This window comes from Oncorhynchus mykiss, chromosome 14, assembly GCF_057628025.1.
Source record: "Oncorhynchus mykiss isolate SJ-2025 chromosome 14, ASM5762802v1, whole genome shotgun sequence".
NCBI lineage: Eukaryota > Metazoa > Chordata > Actinopteri > Salmoniformes > Salmonidae > Oncorhynchus > Oncorhynchus mykiss.
Window position 1 is genome coordinate 10,938,615 of NC_143035.1, and position 22,711 is coordinate 10,961,325.

At 44.2% G+C, this 22,711-nt stretch overlaps 2 protein-coding genes across 10 annotated transcripts in view; one reads left to right on the forward strand and one right to left on the reverse strand.

Annotated features, from left to right (window-relative positions):
- Positions 1 to 9,123, forward strand: part of LOC110488767 (discs, large homolog 3 (Drosophila)) — a 143,819-nt gene extending 134,696 nt beyond the window's left edge. For 6 of the 9 annotated variants that reach the window (XM_090198345.1, XM_090198347.1, XM_090198348.1 and 3 more), the window contains 11 exons: positions 351 to 465; positions 1,825 to 2,001; positions 2,101 to 2,176; positions 2,891 to 2,990; positions 4,538 to 4,579; positions 4,913 to 4,963; positions 5,087 to 5,188; positions 5,323 to 5,495; positions 5,620 to 5,729; positions 5,843 to 5,934; positions 6,058 to 9,123. In XM_090198345.1, the coding sequence (XP_090054471.1) occupies positions 351 to 465; positions 1,825 to 2,001; positions 2,101 to 2,176; positions 2,891 to 2,990; positions 4,538 to 4,579; positions 4,913 to 4,963; positions 5,087 to 5,188; positions 5,323 to 5,495; positions 5,620 to 5,729; positions 5,843 to 5,934; positions 6,058 to 6,164 (1,145 nt within the window). In that variant the 3' untranslated portion in view covers positions 6,165 to 9,123. Of the gene's footprint in view, positions 1 to 350; positions 466 to 1,224; positions 1,381 to 1,824; positions 2,002 to 2,100; positions 2,177 to 2,890; positions 2,991 to 3,707; positions 3,754 to 4,537; positions 4,580 to 4,912; positions 4,964 to 5,086; positions 5,189 to 5,322; positions 5,496 to 5,619; positions 5,730 to 5,842; positions 5,935 to 6,057 lie in introns of those variants that run through there. The other 3 variants (XM_036942927.2, XM_021561124.3, XM_090198350.1) reach the window with 2 other exon arrangements.
- A 4-nt stretch (positions 9,124 to 9,127) lies between these two features.
- tex11 (testis expressed 11) lies at positions 9,128 to 22,342 on the reverse strand. The gene is made up of 29 exons (XM_036943622.2): positions 22,315 to 22,342; positions 21,892 to 21,995; positions 21,642 to 21,726; positions 21,462 to 21,541; positions 21,297 to 21,377; positions 21,057 to 21,176; positions 20,799 to 20,879; positions 20,608 to 20,693; positions 20,401 to 20,458; positions 20,161 to 20,256; positions 19,993 to 20,074; positions 19,782 to 19,860; positions 19,432 to 19,583; positions 19,070 to 19,155; positions 17,085 to 17,222; positions 16,852 to 16,954; positions 16,632 to 16,756; positions 16,205 to 16,290; positions 14,416 to 14,469; positions 14,068 to 14,108; positions 13,510 to 13,596; positions 13,278 to 13,348; positions 11,590 to 11,703; positions 11,262 to 11,334; positions 10,999 to 11,148; positions 10,768 to 10,876; positions 10,493 to 10,613; positions 9,708 to 9,875; positions 9,128 to 9,520 (listed from the first exon to the last, which is right to left on the reverse strand). The coding sequence occupies exons 1-29, from the start codon at positions 22,340 to 22,342 to the stop codon at positions 9,449 to 9,451; spliced, it is 2,730 nt and encodes a 909-aa protein (XP_036799517.2). The 3' UTR covers positions 9,128 to 9,448.
- Positions 22,343 to 22,711: the final 369 nt, after the last annotated feature.

The following is a 22,711-nucleotide window of genomic DNA, read 5'->3' on the forward strand; positions in this document are numbered from 1 at the left end:
CGGGCTGAAACAACCTGCTACTGAACCTGGACTCCACTACTTTCTCTCTCTGCTCACCAGAGCACCGAGTGTGACACTCTCATGCAATGCCCAGGAGACACTAGTAGAGGACTGGGTTCACTTCACATTGATCCAGGCCATGTGTGTTAACCTCTGAACTGGAGAGTGAAGCAAATAACAATGTTTTTTTTAGGCGTGTGTCATTGTGAATATTTACACATTGTGTATGTCGGTCCCTGCAAGTAAATCAACCATTCATCAGATTCTGTGAGAATTAAAGGGGGGTGAATTAAAGGGGGGTGTGTGTGTGATATTGTGAATTTTAACACCGTTTTTGTGTGTCCCTGCAGAGTACAGCCGCTTTGAGTCGAAGATCCACGACCTGAGGGAACAGATGATGAACAGTAGCATGAGCTCTGGTTCGGGCTCCCTGCGCACCAGCGAGAAACGCTCCCTCTACGTCAGGTACCAGAACACACGCACAGTACACACCGCTCCCAAAATCATCACGTTTAGCACACCACTCACAAATACTATGATTTTTCATCAGCACAAAGTAGGTCATGATGAGACTATCGTACGCCAAGTATCTGCTCATCTGATGAATTTGATGAGCAAGCTTTTCATTTGGATGCCACACATGACCTATTTTACATAGCTGCAGCCTATGGCTGGCAAAAGTACTACTGGTATCATAATGTTATTACATTTTGGGCATGAAGCCAAAACTGTAAGGAACCCCAGTCAGTCAGGAAGAGCAACATGTGCCAGGCAGGCAGCCTCCCCCACTGTAATGAGTGCAGCTGCCTGAGTCGAAACAGGAAGTGTTCTGGGGGGTCAAGGTGAAAATGATTATTCTATGATGTAACACTCATGTCCCAAGAACTGGAAACATATTTCAAGCTAAGTGCTGTGGTGCAGCGTCACGTAAACCCAATATTTACAACCCCTGCAAGAATAGCAACATTTTCAGTTTTGATGGCGATTCTTGACAGAGAAGGAAGCATCTACAAATCCAAGGCTTACTATGAACACAAGCTAGATCAAAATACTGGTGTAACGATGTGTAATCTGTTCGATGTCCAAAGCAGAAACGGTCAATAAACAAACTAAGATACAATGGGAAAATGACAGAACAGTATCTCCCAACAAGACTGTAGCTCATTGGACCACCTATACACTGTAAACCAGGATGACTAATGCTCTGTAATTCTCTCCCGGCAGCCAGGGAGAGCTATCCTTTCCTCTGTGTGGGTGACTAAGCATACAGTTATGGAGAAAAAGGCTCTGTTTCATTCCAATGCACAGCAGTAGAGCAGACTTCTCTCCAGCCAGCCTATCCTCTGGAATGTGAGACCTCTCAGGTGCACACACACACACAGCCAGGGTCCAATCTGAATGCCTGTGTCAGGGGAGGCACTCATGTAACCTGGCAGTGAGACTTGATACCTGCAGGTAGCTAGTATCAGGGCAGTCTGAATACTTTAGACGGGGCAGCCAGTTGGGAGAACACACTGGTAGTAGCAACGCCACACTGGACCACGTCGTGTCCTGCAGAGCCAGGTCAGATTGTTGCCAGGTTAGTGGCAGTAGGGGAACCTGTAGAGCTGTCGGTTCCTTGTCTGACAGACTCATAGCAGAAGTAATGGAAACTGTGGCAACGAAGAAGCCAGTGTGTTTTGCAATGACATTGTCACATTTCATCATGTGAAGTAGTGAGTTTTAAACTTCAGAACCTGTTACTAGTATGGTGCAGTAATACTGTATATGCTGTTGAGTGATTGACACAAACACCCATCCCCCTCTCTGTCTTTCTGTGTGTAGAGCCCTTTTTGACTATGACCGGGCCAGAGACAGCTGTCTTCCCAGCCAGGGCTTGAGCTTCTCCTATGGGGACATCCTGCATGTCATCAACGCCTCCGATGACGAGTGGTGGCAGGCGCGTCTGGTCACGCCCCACGGAGAGAGCGAGCAGATCGGGGTCATTCCAAGCAAGAAGAGGTAACCTCATCACCCCATTTTACCACCCAAAATGTGCTGCTGTTGTGTGACTCTCAAAGTGCCTCAGTAAGAGATTTGAAACGGGTCTTTTCTACGCAGGGTGGAGAAAAAGGAGCGAGCGAGGTTAAAAACAGTGAAGTTCCACGCCAGGACGGGCATGATTGATTCCAACAGGGTGAGTCTGGGGGGCTGTGCTCTCTGGTTCTCCTGCCTGGCAGTGGGCACCCAGGGAGCTGACCCACTTCCCCCTCCCTGAGGCAGGCAGTGTGGGAACAGGAGCATGTAGCAGGGACCTAGCTGCTCATTAGAACTAGTGGAGAAACCTAAAGACTCGCATACATTACATTACAGACAGTCTCGTTCTCTTTAAAGACAAGGGGCTACCAAACTGACTCGATGCTTAGTAATGGGACCTGTCGCTATCCTATCTAAGTGCAATTAGTGTTTTTAATGTGATCTGAAGTCTTAGTATACATCAGGCAATGTAAGAAACCCCTGGTTCACCAATACAGGCTCTCACTGGTGAATGTATTAATTGGTTGTCTTGTTTTCATATGATTTTCATGTAATATTGTGACACCTGTATGGTCCTGTACTGATATGCTCGCTCATTAGAAGGGCAATTTCCTCTCGTGTATATACCGTTTCTAGGATCAACATGCAAATGATCTTCCCTTTGCATAAGTGTTCCATTCATTTTACCCTGGTTATCTGCCTTCATTTATCTGCCTTCATTCTTTCATTTAGATTTTTTTCTTTGTTTTTAGATTTGTCTGTTTTTATTTCGTTTTGCATGTGTGTTTGGTGTCCTCATTGAACAACAACGTTCTGTTTTTTGTTTCATCCCCCCCATCGCCCCCCTCCCTTCATCACGCACATCTCCAAGCAGCCAGTCAAAGTAAAGCGCAAAAAAAGCTTCAACCTCTCACGCAAGTTCCAGTTTTACAAGAGCAAGGAGAATATTGTGCAGGAGTTGGTGGAGTCTGAACGTGAGTACCCAAAGTGTGTGATATGAGGGGGTTTTACTTTTCGCGCTTTCCTTTCATGCTTCATCCTTCCCGCAGCTTTAATCTCTCCACTCACCTCTGGGACCAGACCGTGGCTGTCTGTCTGTGGGCAGTGCTGTCTTTTCCCGCTCACTGTCATTCACTCACAGCCAGAGAGGACCCACACAGACCCAGGACTGGGGTTCAGGTGTCGGCCTCTCTGGTATCTGTTCGTCTGTCTGTCCACTGGTGGAGAGTCCAGGTGTGTGCTGCTGGCTGCCAGGGCAGGTGTGTGGCTGGCTGCACTAACACAGTAACTGTGTACTGCTGCTAGAGGCCCTGTTAGACCCCCACTATTCATTGCTGCCCAGTCAATCCTCATCCTCAGTTACTGACCCAGAGAACTAGAATTTCATTAGCTGGACGGCAGCACTAAAAAACACTAACGGGTCAAAACCTCATTCTTAATGGGATTGGCTGTGTGTAATTGCAAGGCCTTGGCTTTCACTGGGAGTAGAGTGGGGCTCAGGGTTTAGGGAGCACAGTGCCTCGTGTTGGTCCCCCCCATCTTGGCCTGCCTTACTGCCTCTAGGCGAGCAGCCAGCACACTGCTCCTCCCTTTCTCTTTCGCTCTCTCTCGGCCTATCCCAGCTCTCACTAACCTCTTCTTCCTGTCTGCCTCTTCTGTTTGTTTCTGCTCTCACCTGTCGGGACACTCAGGACTTCCCAGGGTTAAGCGATGACTTTTATGGATCAAAGAGTTTGAGTAAGTGTGTGGTTGGACTGTCACGCTGCAGCTGCTGTCCCCTGAGTTTCCGAGCTAAACGCCTGTTCAATGCAGACCTGGCTAGCAATGGCTGCGACAAACACACACACTTGTTTACTGATACACACACACACTCACAAACACACGGCCCTAGGGTAAGAGAGCAAGTGTTACACCTTGTCTGACTTCCTTCTTCCCTGTAGGGAATTTACTCTAAAAGTTTAGTAGGTCATTGTCAGAGAGTGATTACTTGGAGAAACCAAGTATCTCCCTCCCTACACTGACTGGACAGGGTTTGCTTTTCCTATTCTGCTTTTCCATGTTAGCAAGCTGAGCTGACTGCCCAGTGCCCATGTATGCTTGTTAACAGGCCCACCGCCACTGTTTTCTTTGGCTTGTCCCCGACACTGTATCTGGTGTGACAGATACAGAGCCCTCGATAGGAAACACTGGCAAGGGACCGGAGGGTCACTTGGGACTTTGTGAAAGGAAACCCTTAATTTCCTATTGCTGCAAACCTCCAACCACTTCCCCGTGTAGAAAGCGCTGTTGCTCAGAACAAGACTGTTTTCTTTTCATTTTTCCCTCTTTCTGTCCGTTTTCCTTTTCATCGGGTTATATGCAGTGGGACAACAGGGGACTTTGTTTTTCCTTCTTGATGCTCGGCAACTGGTGGTGAACATTTTTCCCTCACCAAAATGAAAACCAATTTATTTTGATGTGGCTTTACTACTACTGCCCAGCTTTGAGCTTTCCCAACATAAACATGTTCCTCTCCTTGCAGAATGCCTAACGTCAAACACGAGCGACAGTGAAAGCAGCTCAAGTAAGCAACATTATTTTCCTTCTACTTTTTTTTGCAGCTTTTATTTCGGACATAATCCAACTAAATGAAAAGCATGCGGCACGTCATTACACCTGTATCCAAGAAAGTTTTATTTTAGTCCTCGGTAATGTAGTGAGCTGGCATTTGACTGCGATAGTATCAGGCACTTAGTAGCAAAACAGTCTCTTTCGTCTGCTGTTATGGAAAATGTGACTATGAAAAGAGTACTTTAAACATTCCATTACTATCAACCACATCTAGTAATCCATTGTCATGGGATTATAATAAAGATTTATTTTTACTCAAACTGTTGTCTTCCTTTCTGCTATTCAGAGGGTCAGGAAGACACAATTCTCTCATACGAGCCAGTGATTCGACAGGAGAGTAAGTATGCAATATACTAGATGTTCTCCTCCATTTAGGATGGGGTTTGATAACATTAATGTTATCTTATTCCAGTGTTTGCAGACATGAGTTTTGACCTGCGCCCTCTCTTCTCGTTTACAGTTCATTACACAAGGCCTGTGATCATCTTGGGCCCAATGAAAGACAGAGTAAACGATGACCTGATCTCAGAGTTCCCTCACAAGTTTGGCTCCTGCGTTCCTCGTGAGTAGACCACTCGACAACATGCACCACATTATCACAGCCACTTATAGAAACACTGGTGGAAAATATATATATCCCGTGTTTTAGTGACATCTCCCTAACAGTCATTTGAATCTGTCTCTCGATCTGTGCAGACACGACACGTCCGCGGCGGGAGAATGAGATGGACGGCCAGGACTACCATTTTGTGGGCTCACGGGAGCAAATGGAGAAGGACATTCAGGATAATAAGTTCATTGAGGCAGGCCAGTTCAACGAGAACCTCTATGGGACCAGCATCTTGTCTGTCAGAGCAGTGGCTGAGAGGGTAGGGAGCACAACACATAAATGTGCAATATACACAAGGTTAATTTCTGATTGATTAAGGGATGTATGAGAAAATGTGTTATTTTGATACTTAAGTGCTCTTTCTCTCCTTCCTCTTCATGAAGGGAAAACACTGTATCCTGGACGTGTCTGGAAACGCTATAAAGCGACTGCAACAAGCACAACTTTATTCGATTGCAATTTTCATCAAACCAAAATCCATTGAAACTCTTATGTAAGTGTGTCTGTTCTTGGCTCTAATGAACTGTTGAAAGATTCTCTTTACTGTAACTCCATACAACAATCACTTCCTGTACTGTACACTAACCAACCATGTCTGTGTTGCAGGGAGATGAATAAGAGACAGACATTTGAGCAATCCAATAAAATCTTTGATAAGGCAATTAAACTGGAACAAGAGTTTGGAGAATTTTTCACAGGTAAGTCCACTACTTTATTTTTTAGGTTCATCGCAGATTATACATATTTTAGATATTGTAGGGCAAGTAGGAATCTTAATGCATCGATGCACTCATGATATCCACTTCTCTGTCCGTCTCCAGCCATTGTACAGGGTGACTCTCTAGAGGAAATTTACAACAAAATCAAGATGATCATCGAGGAACAGTCGGGCCCCTACATCTGGATACCTTCCTCAGAGAAGCTCTGAGCTCCCAGCTATACCCCTCTGTGTCAGTGCAGCCCCCCACACCCCTCCTGACACCCCGCCCATCCCCCAAATAGCTCCTCCCCCTTTTTGCCGATATGTTTCATATCAAGTTTTAGTGTCATCATTATGTTAATCTCAAATGAAAAGAAGTCTTATCACCATTACTGTGACTGTGCACACCCCTGCATGAGTTTCTCAGCAAATCCATTTAAGACTGGAAATGCCATTCCGAATGAATTTGTCATTTTAAAACAAAAAAAAGGGAAAAGGAGAAATAATCCTTCTTTTGTGAAATGGGACTGACAGTTGAAAATCAGAATGTTTTACAGACTATGCCGAGGTGAGGAGGAGTTTGGGATTCAGGGGAAGTTGCAGGGGAATGGAGACTTAATCACACAAGTTGGAACACTTTGTAAATGTTCATCAAATCACATTTAAAAAAAGACACTAGAGAAGCAAAGACCACTTAGGAGGGTTTTTTTCTACAAGGACTGAATAATATCAAGCCCAGCTGATGGTACTGTTGGAGGAGTTATCTCTCTTGTTTATAATTACTGAAGAAATTGGTGGAGAAGCCTACAGACTGGTGATCTATCACAAACCAGCTTGCTATTTGATCAGCTGCCAGTTGTTGGTGCTGCTGCAGCTGATCAAGACCTCTTGGGAGGCAGAACAAATGAAAGAAATGAGTTATGAATCTACATTTATATAATGAAATCACAAGGTAAATGAACAAATCCTACTGAGATTTTACTACATATTAAAAACGACATTTTACATTTCACTAGAATTGTCTACTTGGAGGGCTGTTAGATTTCATTCCTTTTTTTTTTGTGGGATTTTTTTGCTTGTGGTTTTTAGCTGCTCTGTGTAAAGGGTGGGGGTAGAGAAGTGTAACGGGGCTCTCTGCAAAACACCAAACTGCCTTACATCAAATACAAATTGTTATATTATTACCTGTACTTTGTGAGGGAAGCTACAAATAATTGACAAGGAAAACAAACAGGACATTTATTTTATTTTCTGAGTTGTCCTCCTGACTTCCAGGAGGTCTAACTTGTGAGTGCAATAGACCGAACGCATATCTCACCTCTGTGGATTCCTATCTTCCCCCTGTATTTTTATCCTTTTCCTGTTGTCATTTTAAGAATTTATTGGATTCCAATTTGGGCAGCCATAGCTCCCTCACCCATGTTGAGCAGCAGACCACCCTATTACACTCTCTGCCTTCCAAGATGATTCTTTTTGATTGATTGGTCACATGGTACTGTCCTGTATATGCCACCCTGAAGGTGGCCTTAAAACGGGTAGAACAAGACAAATTGTATTGGATGTCCTAACAATTAAAGAGTCAATATAAATGGTTTTTGGATTGTCCCCCCCATCCATAATAACACTTAAGAGGGGTTTGATTAAAACCTATATTCTCTGTATCTATAACGTTTTTTAAATTTGTTCTGGGTATGTTTTGAACCACTGTGTTACGAACCCAATGGTATATCTGGGGCGAGCTCAGTCAGCTCAAGAATCTAACGCACCGATATAATTTCCCCTGCGACTGAAACACCATGTTTTAAAGGACAAATTTAAGAGTTCACAGATGTTAAATGTGAATGAAAGAGTAACTGACTGAATGGTTTGAGAGATTTGAAAGGCATTTGCAATGAACTCTTTAATAGACATAATAGATCAGCATATCTTGTGAAGTTTCGTGAAGACCACTTCTGTGGTAAACCCTTGCCTGAGTTGGCTTTATGGATTCAACAGGATTGAAATAACCTGCTAAATCTTCCTTTGCAGATCTTGGCACTGTGTTTATTTGTTCATGTGAGGGGACGTGTCTGACTTGTTTAAGAATACTGTGGCCCCCTACCCTGTGAACATTTAATTTTCCACTGTTTTTGGAAGAGGGGAAGGGTTTTCCTCAGATGCCTGAGAGCCAGACCATCTTCTGTATGCCCTTGCCCCCCCCCCCCCCCCCCGGAACACCTGTACATGCAGGCATTTTCTGAACAGGTGTGCCCACCTGCCAGGCACCACTGCTAAACCAGCTGTCATTACCTGTGTCAAAACCAGAGTTCAGGGAATAACCGAAGGGAACAGAGCCATTTATAAACTGCTTACAGACTGTTTCAAAGGGTGTGGTAGCTGTCAAATGTAAATATGCCCCCAGCAGATCCCCCTCACCTGTGCTTCATGCATGTGTGAAATAAACTGGGACAAAACATTTTTATAGATCACAAATGACAGGTAAGTAAACAGATATTCCGAGATATAATTTCCAATTTTTCCATACGTGTGACGTAATGTTGGTATTTCTCTATAGACAAATCTTCAGCTGCCTGTCTACATGTTATTTCTTGTGGAAAATGGTGTATAGATTCAAAGAATGAAGACTAGATGCAGGCAGCAACCTACAATATATTCCAGAAACCAGGAGGAGCATTGATGAATATCTGATTTAGACCTGGTCCTCTGTTTTTAGTTGAAACACAGCTGACTTTAACTTGTCTGGTATTTATACCCCTCGGTCAGCAATCATGTCAATAAAGCCCAAATGACTTGATTTTTTTCATCCTTTCCATTGAAGTTGCGGTATAACAAGATTGAACCTAAATGCCCGTGTGTGTATAATTGATGAGGGTCTTTGTTCCAGTGAGAGACACGATGATGTAAGCTTTTCTGGGGGGGGGGTTGTTGGGTTCTGGTTTGTCCTTTTGGGTGATGAGTTGTTTGACAGCACACCTGTGCAGTAAGTGCTTGCGAATTCTTTTGATTGTACAGTAGTTTCCTTCCTGTCACACTGGAGGTGTTTGAGCCTATCAGGATGCTGGGCCAAATGGTCTTCCCTGTCCTAGTCATGAGGGAGCACAGTCCTGCAACTTTTTTTGTTTGGGGTTTTCAGTTTGGACTGGACAAGAGTTTATTTGTTTGAAAATAAAATGTGACTCAGTTATGATTTCGATGTGTTTTATTCTCACCAAATCAAGTCCACTGGTATTAGTAGTTGTTTAAATAAGACAATGTAAAATTCATATGAATGTAATAATGTAGAGCAGTACCAAAACAACAACTACAAAAGCTAGAAATGGTTATCTAAACTCTCCATAGGGAAATATTAGGGGAGGGCAGGATGCAACTGACATCCTGGAGGAGCTGACTAAACTGAAGACCAGTCACAGGATCCAGTGAGACTTCATACAGTGAACCACCATCCCAGCTACCACATGGATGATATCAGGCACCTGACATTAAAAGTGCTCTGCAGAGCTCAACCAGCAAGATCACTCCTCCATGATAAGGTTCTTCTTGGCTTTGTCTAGTCTGTCCAGGACCTCACTGTACAGACCTGACATCTGTGGACAGACAAACAATACTGGATATCAGCAATCTAATTAAGAAACAAATGGCTATTTCTTTCCAGTAACAGGTATACAGTCAAAGTTTTCTAATTTAAGACGAGGCTAAGGCCTCTCATTTGACTCTGAATGATTCAGCCCTGTCACGCTCCATTGCTGCTCCCTCCCAGTCAGTCAGTAGTACCTGTGTCTGGTAGCTCTCCTGCAGGGAGCCCAGGTGGCGGAGGAAGCTCATGCCCAGGCCACACCACCTCTCAGCCTCGGGGTACTGGGCCAGGCTATACAGCAGGATGCCTGTGTTCCAGGCTCGGGTCAGCAGCCACAGGATCTCCATCTCAGGGAAGTCCTCAGGCTGGAGGGGAGGCACAGAGGAGACAACGAACACATTCTGCTGCCGTCCACCTGGCTTGGAGCACCCGTGATAACTCACCTGACCTCAGAGTCCAGGTATGCCTATGAATGTGGCTTTCAGTGTCTATAGTCAGTCTGGGAATGACACTGGGAGTGTCAGAAAATACGGGATTTTATACAGGACCACGCTAACTTATGAGGAAGATTAAAATGTATGTGACTTTGATGTATATTCATTTAAGGCACTTATCCATCCATTGTTTTAATGTTTCGATTACAAGGTTGTGTATTTGAAAATCTGCACGGCAGTGCTTCAATTTGCAACTCTGCATATGACAATGTGCCTGTGCACATAGAGCTTGGTAATGCTTCAATACTCTGATGCGTCTTTTCACCAGTTTAACAGCAGAGCGATGGCTTGTACAGCACATTACCATTCACATTGGCAGGAAAGGGATGGTGAATGGAAGCATCTGCTAATTGAAGTGCTGCTGAAAGCCCATTGATAAAAACAAACAGGAGATTCTTTCAGTGCAGCAGCGGAGGGGGGCGGAGGGACGAGGGGGGTTAATTACAATGCGGGGTTGCGGCGGTGGCGCGAGATTGCTGCCGACTCACTGCGGCTGTGATGATGGACAGGGCCTCTTCATAGTAGCCCCATACCTCCTCCAGCACACGGGCCTCCACATCCGACACGCCGCTGGGTAGCGACAGCTGGATCAGGCTGTGGACACACTGGCTGAGAGGGAGTATTGAGATAGAGAGAGGGAGTTCGACATCACACACAGCAACCTACGCACGGACACATTGGAATTCTGTCACAGCAAATATCTGACTGGATCATATACCAGTCTCTGAAAGACCCGGTCATGAGCAATGAGATGGGCACACACCTGCAGCGGGTCAGGTCTGCTTGTGGTTGTTTCCTGTGCAGAGACAGAGCGATCCTCAAGGCCTTCTTACACAGCAGAGGGAAGTGGGCAGGAGGCTCCATGGCCAAGGCTAAGGACAGAAGAAACACACTCATCACAATACTCAATACAAAACTGTGTGGCTGAGCAAAAAACACTGGATGAGGAGGACAAGTCCTGTAAGGAGGGTCAACTACGGTGTTTACTCTTCACCTGCCATGGTCTCCAACACCTTGATCTCAACATTATCCAGCTCCAGCACTGACTCCAGCACTGTCTCCACCTTGGGGTCGTTGAGCTTGGCACGAGCCTCAAACTCATACAGCAGCAGCAAAATGTTGGTTGGGTCCTTGGAGTTGTCCCCTGGGTGTGTCAGAGGGTGTCAGATTATTCTCCTTACACAACGTAATCCAACATTATGGCAGAATTGAGCAGAGCACAGTATGGAATGGAAGAGGAGGGATAATTAGGGCCACCTGATGCTTTAAGAGTCTTCCAGACCTCCCAGCAGATCTGAATGTGCTCCAGGGCTTGTGTCAACTGCTCTGTCTAAACATGAAGACAGTGGCATTCAGTATCCATCATCGCCACCTAGTGGCCGCTACCCATAACGGCAAGATTCAAAATAAAATAACTCCCTACGCCAGCACTGATAACAGTTAGTCACCTCTCCTCTCTGCTGGTCTTGGTAAATTTCCATCCATGCGGATGGAGAAAGAGCTAAATATGGAAGACAGGCAGAGAAAAAGAGAGAGAGAGACAGGACAGAGAGAGAGAGCGCAAGAGAGAGAGGGTGGTACACACCTGGTCAGAGTTTGGAGACTTCCTGCAGAGCTCCAGAGAGGCAGCAGCAGCCATCAGCAGGCACGTCTTCTGGCCCATCAACACGGCCCGGTCCGGGGGGCAGAACTGGGACAGCTAGGGTTACCACACACACACACACACACACACACATATATACACTGCTCAAAAAAATAAAGGGAACACTTAAACAACACAATGTAACTCCAAGTCAATCACACTTCTGTGAAATCAAAATGTCCACTTAGGAAGCAACACTGATTTCAATAAATTTCACATGCTGTTGTGCAAATGGAATAGACAACAGGTGAAAATTATAGGCAATTAGCAAGACACCCCCAATAAAGGAGTGGTTCAGCAGGTGGGGACCACAGACCACTTCTCAGTTCCTATGCTTCCTGGCTGATGTTTTGGTCACTTTTGAATGCTGGTGGTGCTTTCACTCTAGTGGTAGCATGAGACGGAGTCTACAACCCACACAAGTGGCTCAGGTAGTGCAGCTCATCCAGGATGGCACATCAATGCGAGCTGTGGCAAGAAGGTTTGCTGTGTCTGTCAGCGTAGTGTCCAGAGCATGGAGGCGCTACCAGGAGACAGGCCAGTACATCAGGAGACATGGAGGAGGCCGTAGGAGGGCAACAACCCAGCAGCAGGACCACTACCTCCGCCTTTGTGCAAAGAGGAGCAGGAGGAGCACTGCCAGAGCCCTGCAAAATGACCTCCAGCAGGCCACAAATGTGCATGTGTCTGCTCAAACGGTCAGAAACAGACTCCATGAGGGTGGTATGAGGGCCCGACGTCCACAGGTGGGGGTTGTGCTTACAGCCCAACACCGTGCAGGACGTTTGGCATTTGCAAGAGAACACCAAGATTGGCAAATTCGCCACTGGCGCCCTGTGCTCTTCACAGATGAAAGCAGGTTCACACTGAGCACATGTGACAGACGTGACAGTCTGGAGACGCCGTGGAGAACATTCTGCTGCCTGCAACATCCTCCAGCATGACCGGTTTGGCGGTGGGTCAGTCATGGTGTGGGGTGGCATTTCTTTGATGCTTTTATGCTTTAGTCCAGGTCTGGGAGGAGATCCCTCAGGAGACCATCCGCCACCTCATCAGGAGCATGCCCAGGCGTTGTAGGGAGGTCATACAGGCACGTGGAGGCCACACACACTACTGAGCCTCATTTTGACTTGTTTTAAGGACATTACATCAAAGTTGGATCCGCCTGTAGTGTGGTTTTCCACTTTAATTTTGAGTGTGACTCCAAATCCAGACCTTCATGGGTTGATAAATTTGATTTCCATTGATAATTTTTGTGTGATTTTGTTGTCAGCACATTCAACTATGTAAAGAAAAAAGTATTTAATAAGAATATTTCATTCATTCAGATCTAAGATGTGTTATTTTAGTGTTCCCTTTATTTTTTGGAGCAGTGTATATTAAGAGTACCATAAAGATAAAGGGCCACAACACAGACAGAACGCATTAAACGGAGGGTGCCTGCATGGCGGTCTGTGTCTGCGTGTTTTAGGGGTGTAAGGGTATAACGACTGACCAAGTTGTTTTATGAGGAAGCTGCAGGGCTCCACGTTTCTTTATCTTTGGCAACACTCATTCCCTGTGGGTTGTATTGATCTACACCTGCACAGATACAGATCAATTCTCCCGGTGATGCTAATAAGAGGACTTGCCTGGTAAGAGAACAGAAAGAAATCCCTCATCCTGTCAGGGCTGCTCTCACACTGCAGCGCAGAGTTCCAAGCTAAGACACATGCGGGCACACAGAAATAAAATTAGACAAAATGCACAGCGCACTATGCTGCTTACACAGTGCTACTGTAATTCGTAAAATAGCAAGATGATTCCGATAATTGTACAAGAGCGAGATAAATAACAGTGTATCTCCAGATAGTATGTAAGTACCAATCTTCCTGAACCAGTTGGCGTCCTCTGTGCGCTGCTCTACAGCCATGCTAGGCCCTGGGCTGAGCTGTGACACTTTCTGCAGTGCTGTGGTGGTGACAGTAAACAACAAACACTGGCTGGGTGAAAACCAAGCAGCAGCGCACAGCAGAGAAAAATAGAATCGACACTAAAGCTGACGATTTTTTTAAGCAGAGGTGGCAGAGGTAGTGGGGGCGTCTTCCTGGGGGGGGTCCGGGGGTATGTTGAACGACTGTGAGAAGGTCACTTCTGGTGACTTTTTTAAAAAGGACATTCTACTCCCAAAATGTATGAAAATTAAATTTTGTTATTTTCCTTTGGAACTCATCTGTAAATCGAGGACAATTTAATTTTATCTCGATCTCAATGACATCACCAGCCAATTCTACATAAGATTTTTTAGGGGGGGAGACGGGGGATGATTTAGCAGCGCCAGTGCGCATAGGGGAAACAATGCTAATGCATTACCTCAGAGTACTCATATATTGAGGGGAGAAAGATGTTGCTGTAAGTGTGATTGTTGTATATTGTACTCACCCATTTTTAGATATGACAGCAGAATATCCAGATTCGCATGTCTATATAAAGAGGAAATATTAACAAGCAGAAACAGTAAATCAACCACAACTGAAACGCTGTAGAAATGGGCAGAAGGTATTCTAACGGTTAAGAGCGTTGGGCCAGTAACTAAAAGGTCGCTGGTTCGAATCCCCAAGCCGGATTGGTGAAAAAAGTATTTCGATGTGCCCTTGAGTAAGGCATTTAACCCTAATTGCTCCTGTAAGTCGTTCTGGATAAGAGCGTTGGCTAAATTACTAAAATGAAATGGAGCATTTAAACACTATTGTATGATGATCATGTTTCACGATATCTCATCAAACTCACCCTATCTCCCCACTGGCCTTTTCTATTGTTGAGAGCACTAGTCGAACCAAACACCTGTAATAGACAAAGACCATGAGGACTCGGGACCTAGTTCCTTTCACCTACTAACACTGTACTGAGAGGCACACATTTCACAGGAGAAATTAAAAGATATAGGTCAGTAGATCATGGAGACACAGTTAAGGTCAGGCCAGACAGGTCAGGGACAAAGTTGTGGAGAAGTACAAATCAGGGTTGGGTTATAAAAAAATATCAGAGACTTTGAACATCCCACGGAGCACAATTAAATACATTATTAAACAATGAAAAGAATATGGCACCACAACATACCTGCCAAGACGAGGCCTCCCACCAAACCTCACGGCCCAACAAGGAGGGCATTAATCAGAGAGGCAACAAAGAGACCAAAGATAACCCTGAATGAGCTGCAAAGCTCCACAGCGGAGATTAGAGTATCTGTCCATAGGACCACTTTAAGCCATACATTCCACAGAGCTGGACTTTACGGAAGAGTGGCCAGAAAAAAAGCCAATGCTTAAAGAAAAAAATAAGCAAACACATTTGGTGTTTTGGCAAAAGGCACATGGGAGACTCTCGAAACATATGGAAGAAGGTACTCTGGTCAGATGAGACTAAAATTGAGCTTTGGGCCATCAAGGAAAACGCTATATCTGGCGCAAACCCAACACCTCTCGTCACCCCGAGAACACCATGCTGTGAGGATGTTTTTCATCAGCAGGGACTGGGAAACTGGTCAAAATCGAAGGAATGATGGATGGCGCTAAATACAGGGAAATTATTGAGGGAAACTTGTTTCAGTGTCACGCCCTGACCTTAGATTCTCTGTTTTTCTATATATTTTGGTTAGGTCAGGCTGTGACTAGGGTGGGTACTCTAGTTTTTGTCATCTAGGGATTTTGTATGTCCATGTTGGCCTGATATGGTTCCCAATCAGAGACAGCTGTTTATCGTTGTCTCTGATTGGGGATCATATTTAAGTAGCCATTTTCCCCATTGTTAATTGTGGGATCTTGTCTATGTTTAGTTGCCTGTCAGCACTAGTTTGTATAGCGTCACATTTCGTTCGTTGATTTTGTTGTTTTTGTTCATTCATTAAAAAGAGAATGTAGGCATACCACGCTGCGCCTTGGTTCGATCCTTCCAAAGATTTGAGACTGGGACGAAGGTTCACCTTCCAGCAGGACAATGACCCTAAGCATACTGCTAAAGCAACACTTGAGTGGTTTAAGGGGAAACATTTAAATGTCTTGCCTAGTCAAAGCCCAGACCTAAATCCAATTGAGATTCTGTGGTATGACTTAAAGATTGCTGTATACCAGCGGAACCCATCCAACTTGAAGGAGCTGCAGCAGTTTTGCCTTGAAGAATGGACAAAACATTCCAGCTAGATGTGCCAAACTTATAGACATATCCCAAGAGACTTGCAGCTGTAATTCCTGCAAAAGGTGGCTCTATAAAGTATTGACTTTGGGGGGGTGTGAATAGTTAGCACGTTCAAGTTCTGTTTTTTTGTGTTATTTCTTGTATGTTTCACAAAAACATATTTTGCATCTTCAAAGTGGTAGGCATGTTATGTAAATCAAATGATACAAACCTCCCAAAAAATAAATTTTAATTCCAGGTTGTAAGGCAACTAAATAGGAAAAATGCCAAGGGGGTGAATACTTTCACAAGACACTGTATGTGTTACAGATGACCATTCACATAGTGTTCCTGATCTCGCTGGACAAGAGTTCACTGATGTTGTTTGTGTGCGTTAGTAACTGACCTGAGAGCAGTGAGAACCTGAGCTTCATCTTTTGAGTGTTCACACAAACTCTCCAGAGCCTTCATGGCTGTGTCTTGTTGCTCATTCTGGAAGGAAAGGAAACAAAGGATGACAATGAGGACGATGGGTATTTTCTCCTTCAACAATTCAAGAGCTTGGGACTGTCTGCAAAAAGATGATTCTGAGGTAATTGGCTTTAAAGTTCCAAACCCTCAATGGTTTGAATGATGTCAGCAACTTTTATATTTTATTCTTTAAAACATGAATGGGGGTATTTACTATATGGCTAGAGAACCCTGAAAAGAACAAGGCTATGTCAATAACTACATGTTGTCAAAAATGCAGATAGAACCTTTTGGTCCCAAGCTCTCGAATTGTCATCATCCTCATTATCAGTCCTAGAGGTAGGTCAGTAATGGGGACCCACCTCCAGAGCGATCTGAGCAGCAAAACTGAGGAGGTTGGAGGCAGCATTCTCAGCCACTAGCAGTCTGTCCTCACTGGTCAAAGGACCTTGGGCCAGAACCGCGATGGCCTTCACTGCCTCTGCAGCTGACAGAAACAGGGCTTCAGACTGAGAGGCACAGAAGGCCTGAATACATGTAGTCCATCCTAAAACTCACCACACTCATGTAATATGCTGTTACCTTTCTCCACATTGTTCTCCAGGACAGCAATCTTGTAAACACTGAACTGAGTGAAGATGCTGTTTGGATCACATCTCTCTGCCTCCTTTATTGCTTCTTTGGCCTGACACACACACACACACACATACACACACACACACACACACAGGAATGCACAAGGGACACACAAAGATTACTATACAGTAATAATTACAAAATGCTGTGTGAAGTCTGTTGTCACACTATTGAGTCACCTTGTCCAGCTGCTCTAGTTGCAGTAAGCAGGAAGCTCTGTTCCTCTGAAGCTTGGCCAGGTTGGGCTCCATCTGGCCAGCCTTGTAGAAACTCAAGGAGTAGTTATACCACTGCAGAGACTCTGAGAAGTTCTTAGTCTGGAACAGGAAAATGACTCACATCCCAACACATACAGACACTCTAGACAGAGCAATGTACTGTCAGAGCAATGTACTTATGTATGACAGAGCAATGTACTTATTTTCAGCAGACACTCTAGACACAAACTGTTACAGACCTATATCTATTCTACCCTGCCTTTCTAAGGTCTTTGAAAGCCAAGTTAACAAACAGATCACCGACCATTTTGAATCCCACCGTACCTTCTCCGCTATGCAATCTGGTTTCCGAACTGGTCATGAGTGCACCTCAGCCACGCTCAAGGTCCTAAACGATGTCATAACCGCCATCGATAAAAGACAATACTGTGCTGCCGTATTCATTAACCTGGCCAAGGCTTTCGACTCTCTCAATCACCACATTCTCATCGGCAGACTCAACAGCCTTGGTTTCTCAAACGACTGCCTCGCCTGGTTCACCAACTACTTCTCAGACAGAGTTCAGTGTGTCAAATCGGAGGGCCTGTTGTACGGACCTCTGGCAGTCTCTATGGGGGTACCACAGGGTTCAATTCTAGTGCCGACTCTTTTCTCTGTATACATCAATGATGTCGCTCTTGCTGCTGGTGATTCTCTGATCCACCTCTGCGCAGACGACACCATTCTGTATACTTCTGGCCCTTCTTTGGACACTGTGTTAACTAAGACGAGCTTCAATGCCATTACAACTCTCCTTCATTGGCCTCCAATTGCTCTTAAATGCAAGTAAAACTAAATGCATGCTCTTCAACCGATCGCTGCCCGCACCTGCCCGCCCATCCAGCATTACTACTCTGGATGGTTCTGACTTAGAATTTGTGGACAATTACAAATACCTAGGTGTCTGGTTAGACTGTAAACTATCCTTCCAGACTCACATTAAGCATCTCCAATCCAAAATCAAATCTTGATTAGGTTTCCTATTTCGCAACAAAGCATCTTTCACTCATGCAGCCAAACATACCCTCGTAAAACTGACTATCCTACCAATCCTTGACTTCGGCGATGTCATTTATAAAATAGCCTCCAACACTATTCTCAGCAAATTGGATGCAGTCTATCACAGTGCCATCCGTTTTGTCACCAAAGCCCCATATACTGCCCACCACTGCGACCTGTATGCTCTCGTTGGCTGGCCCTCGCTTCATATTCGTCGCCAAACCCACTGGCTCCAGGTCATCTATAAGTCTTTGTTGGGAAAGCGCCGCCTTATTTCAGCTCACTGGTCACCATAGCAGCACCCACCCGTAGCACGTGCTCCAGCAGGTATATTACACTGGTCACCCCCAAAGCCTATTCATCCTTTGTCCGCCTTTCCTTCCAGTTCTCTGCTGCCAATGACTGGAACGAACTGCAAAAATCACTGAAGCTGGAGACTCATATCTCCCTCACTAACTTTAAGCATCAGCTGTCAGAGCAGCTCACAGATCACTGCATCTGTACATAGCCCATCTGTAAATAGCCCATCCAACTACCTCATCCCCATATTGTTATTTATTTATTTTTTGCTCCTTTGCACCCCAGTATCTTTACTTGCACATTCATCTTCTGCAAATCTATCACTCCAGTGTTTAATTGCTATATTGTAATTACTTCGCCACTATGGCCTATTTATTGCCTTACCTCCCTTATCTTACCTCATTTGCACTCACTGTATATAGATTTTTATTTTTATTGACTGTACGTTTGTTTATTCCATGTGTAACTCTGTGTTGTTGTTTGTGTCGCACTGCTTTGCTTTATCTTGGCCAGGTCGCAGTTGTAAATGAGAACTTGTTCTCAACTGGCCTACCTGGTTAATTAAATAAAGGTGAAATTAAAAAATTAAATAAAAAGCTCTACTGTACCTCAAAGTTCTTGGAGGCTTTGTCCCAGAGCAGGAGATGTAAACAGGTGAGAGTCTGAGGAGACAGCTGTTTACCAGTGTAGTGGCCTGAAAGAGGAAATATCAGCAATCTTACAACTGCATTATCATTTCACTGCATCAACACCACCACCATCATCCCCACCACCGTAGTACCTGTGATGATGTACACCACCACCACCACTGTAGTACCTGTGATGATGTCCACCACCACCATCACCACCACTGTTGTACCTGTGATGATGTCCACCACCACCATCACCACCACTGTTGTACCTGTGATGATGTCCACCACCACCACCACTGTTGTACCTGTGATGATGTCCACCACCACCACTGTAGTACCTGTGATGATGTCCTCTATTTTCTGTTTTCCCAGAAGCTCCTTGCCTCTCTGCAGCAGCAGCTCAATGTGCAGGACCAGGGCACTGCCCAGTTCAGGGGACGACTCAAAGTGCTGGCACACCCTCTTCAGGTAGTCAAAGGCCAATGTCTCTCTGGGAACACATATCAACAGAACACACAGCGCATATCAATGCAATATATCAATACAATGTTGTATTTCAATGGAAACATGAAAATATTTACATTTTAAAATATTGACATTATTACTTTATCTAAAAACGTCTGGAATGAATACAATGGTACAAGTGGATATCTGATTTGCAATTTGTTAAGATGATCAGTGTGTCTACCTGTCTTCAGCCATGAGTAGTTTCACTGTGCTTAGACACACTTCCAGAGGAACCTCTGACTCCAGCAGCTCTGTCACTCCTGAATGGAGACAGCAAGATTAAATGGCAATGCATTATACAGTACTGTAAACGGAGGACTTGGGAGTCCTTAAAACTCCCACTCAAGCCATTCAAAAAAGCAGAGAGAGAAACAGGGTAATGTCCTACTCACCAGCTCTTACGTGGTCATCCTGAGCCCCACATCTCAGTAGAATTCTGATCTTCAGGTAGAGCCCAGAGGGATGCACACTTTCCTGTCAAATTGCTGAGTTTTAATTGAAAACTAAATAATCTTGCTTAATATTAGAAAGTATCAAGAAGAGTGATGGGGGGAGGTTACCTTATTGGCTAAGTTCACAGCATTGAGTGCCTTCTCCTGAAACTGCTGACAGTCCCACTTTAGATAGACAGTGGCAAGGAGCCTCAGGACCTTGGCCTAAATAAGAACGTTCAGCAATTTACTCTACTGTAATTAAAAACAAATCAAAACATTGGAGCTTTTGGCGTTTCTAACAACCAGGAAGTACTAGTGAAAAAACTGAAGAGACTATGGTGTGTATAAACTGCACTACTCCCTTACTTGCACTTCAGCGCCAGGGGAGTATTTTATATTCATCTTCCCTATGTCATAACTCTGGCTGGAAAAGACAACAGTGTAGATATTCATATACTGCACTTTATCATACACCGTAATTAAAATAACATATTTCAGATGATGAGCTTCTGTAATGCTTCCTTTATGTCAGTTATATAGTATCTTTTGTCAAGCTAAATCAATGCTATTTACCTCAACCAGAATGAACTCTCCTCATACTTTTTCATATTGTAGGAATCCACTCCGAAGTTATAGCACATGAGAGAGAGATAGCCTGTCTTTGGGGGGGAAAGTAGCTGAATATACCTGCCCAAGATTGGGAGAGTTAAAAACAGTGCTTTATCAAAGTAACATCAGAGTTTAGTTTCTTTTTTGTATCCTACCTCTTTGGGGAGCCGCAGTAGCATGTCTTTACAGCGCTGCATGCAGGCCACAGCCTCTTGGTGATTCTCTTGAGCAAGTGCCTGCATCGGAATAAAAACTATCATAAGCTACAAGTACATCAGTGAGGTAAAGCTATATGTGAACAAAAAACAATTTTCTTCATGTGTGAAAATGTCACTTTCAGTTGCCAAATTCACAAGTACAAATTAGCCTAACATTGTTGTATGTGTTAGATGGTGAAACCATCTCTAGCTCACCGACTCAGCTTGGTAAGACAGAACTCGAAGCAGGTCCTTCTCCACATCTCCTTTCGATGTGTTGATGTCTGCCCCTCCATGGCCTCGGGATGTTAGTCGGCTGTACAGTGTCTCCAAGCTCTGGACAAATAATATTATGAACATTTGAATTCAGTGTTATGACAGAAGTTCTAAAAGTTGACCAACTGTCTTAGATACTGTACAGAGTCATAGGGCATAGTTTAACATATTCAAGCTTACTTTGACAGCAAGGCTCAGGAAGTTATCAGCTAGCTGGGGCTTTTTACAGTCTAGCCAAGTTCTTCCTGTCTTGCTGGCCATCTGTAAAGAAAATGTTAATTTTCTTAATGAATTAATTACAGTAACACAGAGGTAGTGGTTTATTTCATGAGCCATTTTACTGACCAGGATCTGTTTGCGCACAGCGCCCTCTGCTGGATTCTCAGGCTCACAGGAGTACAGCAGCCTGCATGCAACATGACGCACTGACACCACAGACAGACCGGGAGGAATGCATCACAGGAGAAAGTCAGTAATGATGATAATGTCATAAATCAGGTATTTCACAGCAAAGTATTAGGCTACCTTTTGCTTTCTGGTGCTCATTTATGGCTGTTCCCACACGTTTGGTGACTGCCCAATTCCACAGCTGAATGGCACTTTCTTCAAGCTAGAGAATATGTTAATTTGAAGTGACAATTAGCAAACTAGCTATTTTTCTGTAGACTAAATTATGTATTGACTAAAACACTAAATGATGTATTGACTAAAACACATGCACATTTCAATGGTTTCATTAGAGAAGAAAAATACTGCTCTAAATTTGGCTGCCAACCTGAGGATCCAGTGGTGTTACTCTTGGGAAGTCTTCACAAAAGAGCTTCTCAATAACCTCATCTGTATTAGCCAGTTGTTTCTGCAGCAGGCGCTCTGTGAGACCTTTAATAAAACATAACTATATTTAATCCCAAAAACCACCATGAAAAAAAGTACATGTTGAGTGACGTGACAGGTTGGCATTGCGTTCGTAGGTCGCCACACACCTTCGACGTCTCATACAATGCCAATACATTTCAAGGAAACTTTTGCGAATTTCAAATGAGGAATTTAACCAATATACCGGTAACTTAGCAATATATTTAAACTTTGCTACATTTTCTGAAGCGTAAACTAAGGCACACTGGAAGGTTAGTCAGCTGGCTAGCTAACTACGTTAGCAGTTAACATTTTATGTCAGAAAAAGTTGCTATAAACTCACATTTCACATTTGAAACAAACATATCCATGTTTCAAGTGAAGAAAAGTGTAACACCTTAAATAGACAAACAATATAACTAAGCTCGCCAGCTAGCGCTCAATTCGGATGCTGATGCGGATAAGTGATTGACAGCTGTGATCTTGGCGTCGCGCGAGCCACTCACGTGAAGTGACGTCGAGGGGAACAGCCCTTGTTATCCGCGAGCCCCTAGGATGTGCACCGCTGACACCACCCCATTGAGGTTGAACTTCAAATGGTTGAGGTTAGGTATGGGTCAAATCAAATTCAAATCAAATGTTATTTGTCACATGCGGCGTATAAAACAAGTGTAGAATTTACCGTAAAATGCTTATTAGCAAATAGATACAAATAGATGCACATTTAATTGTAACAATAA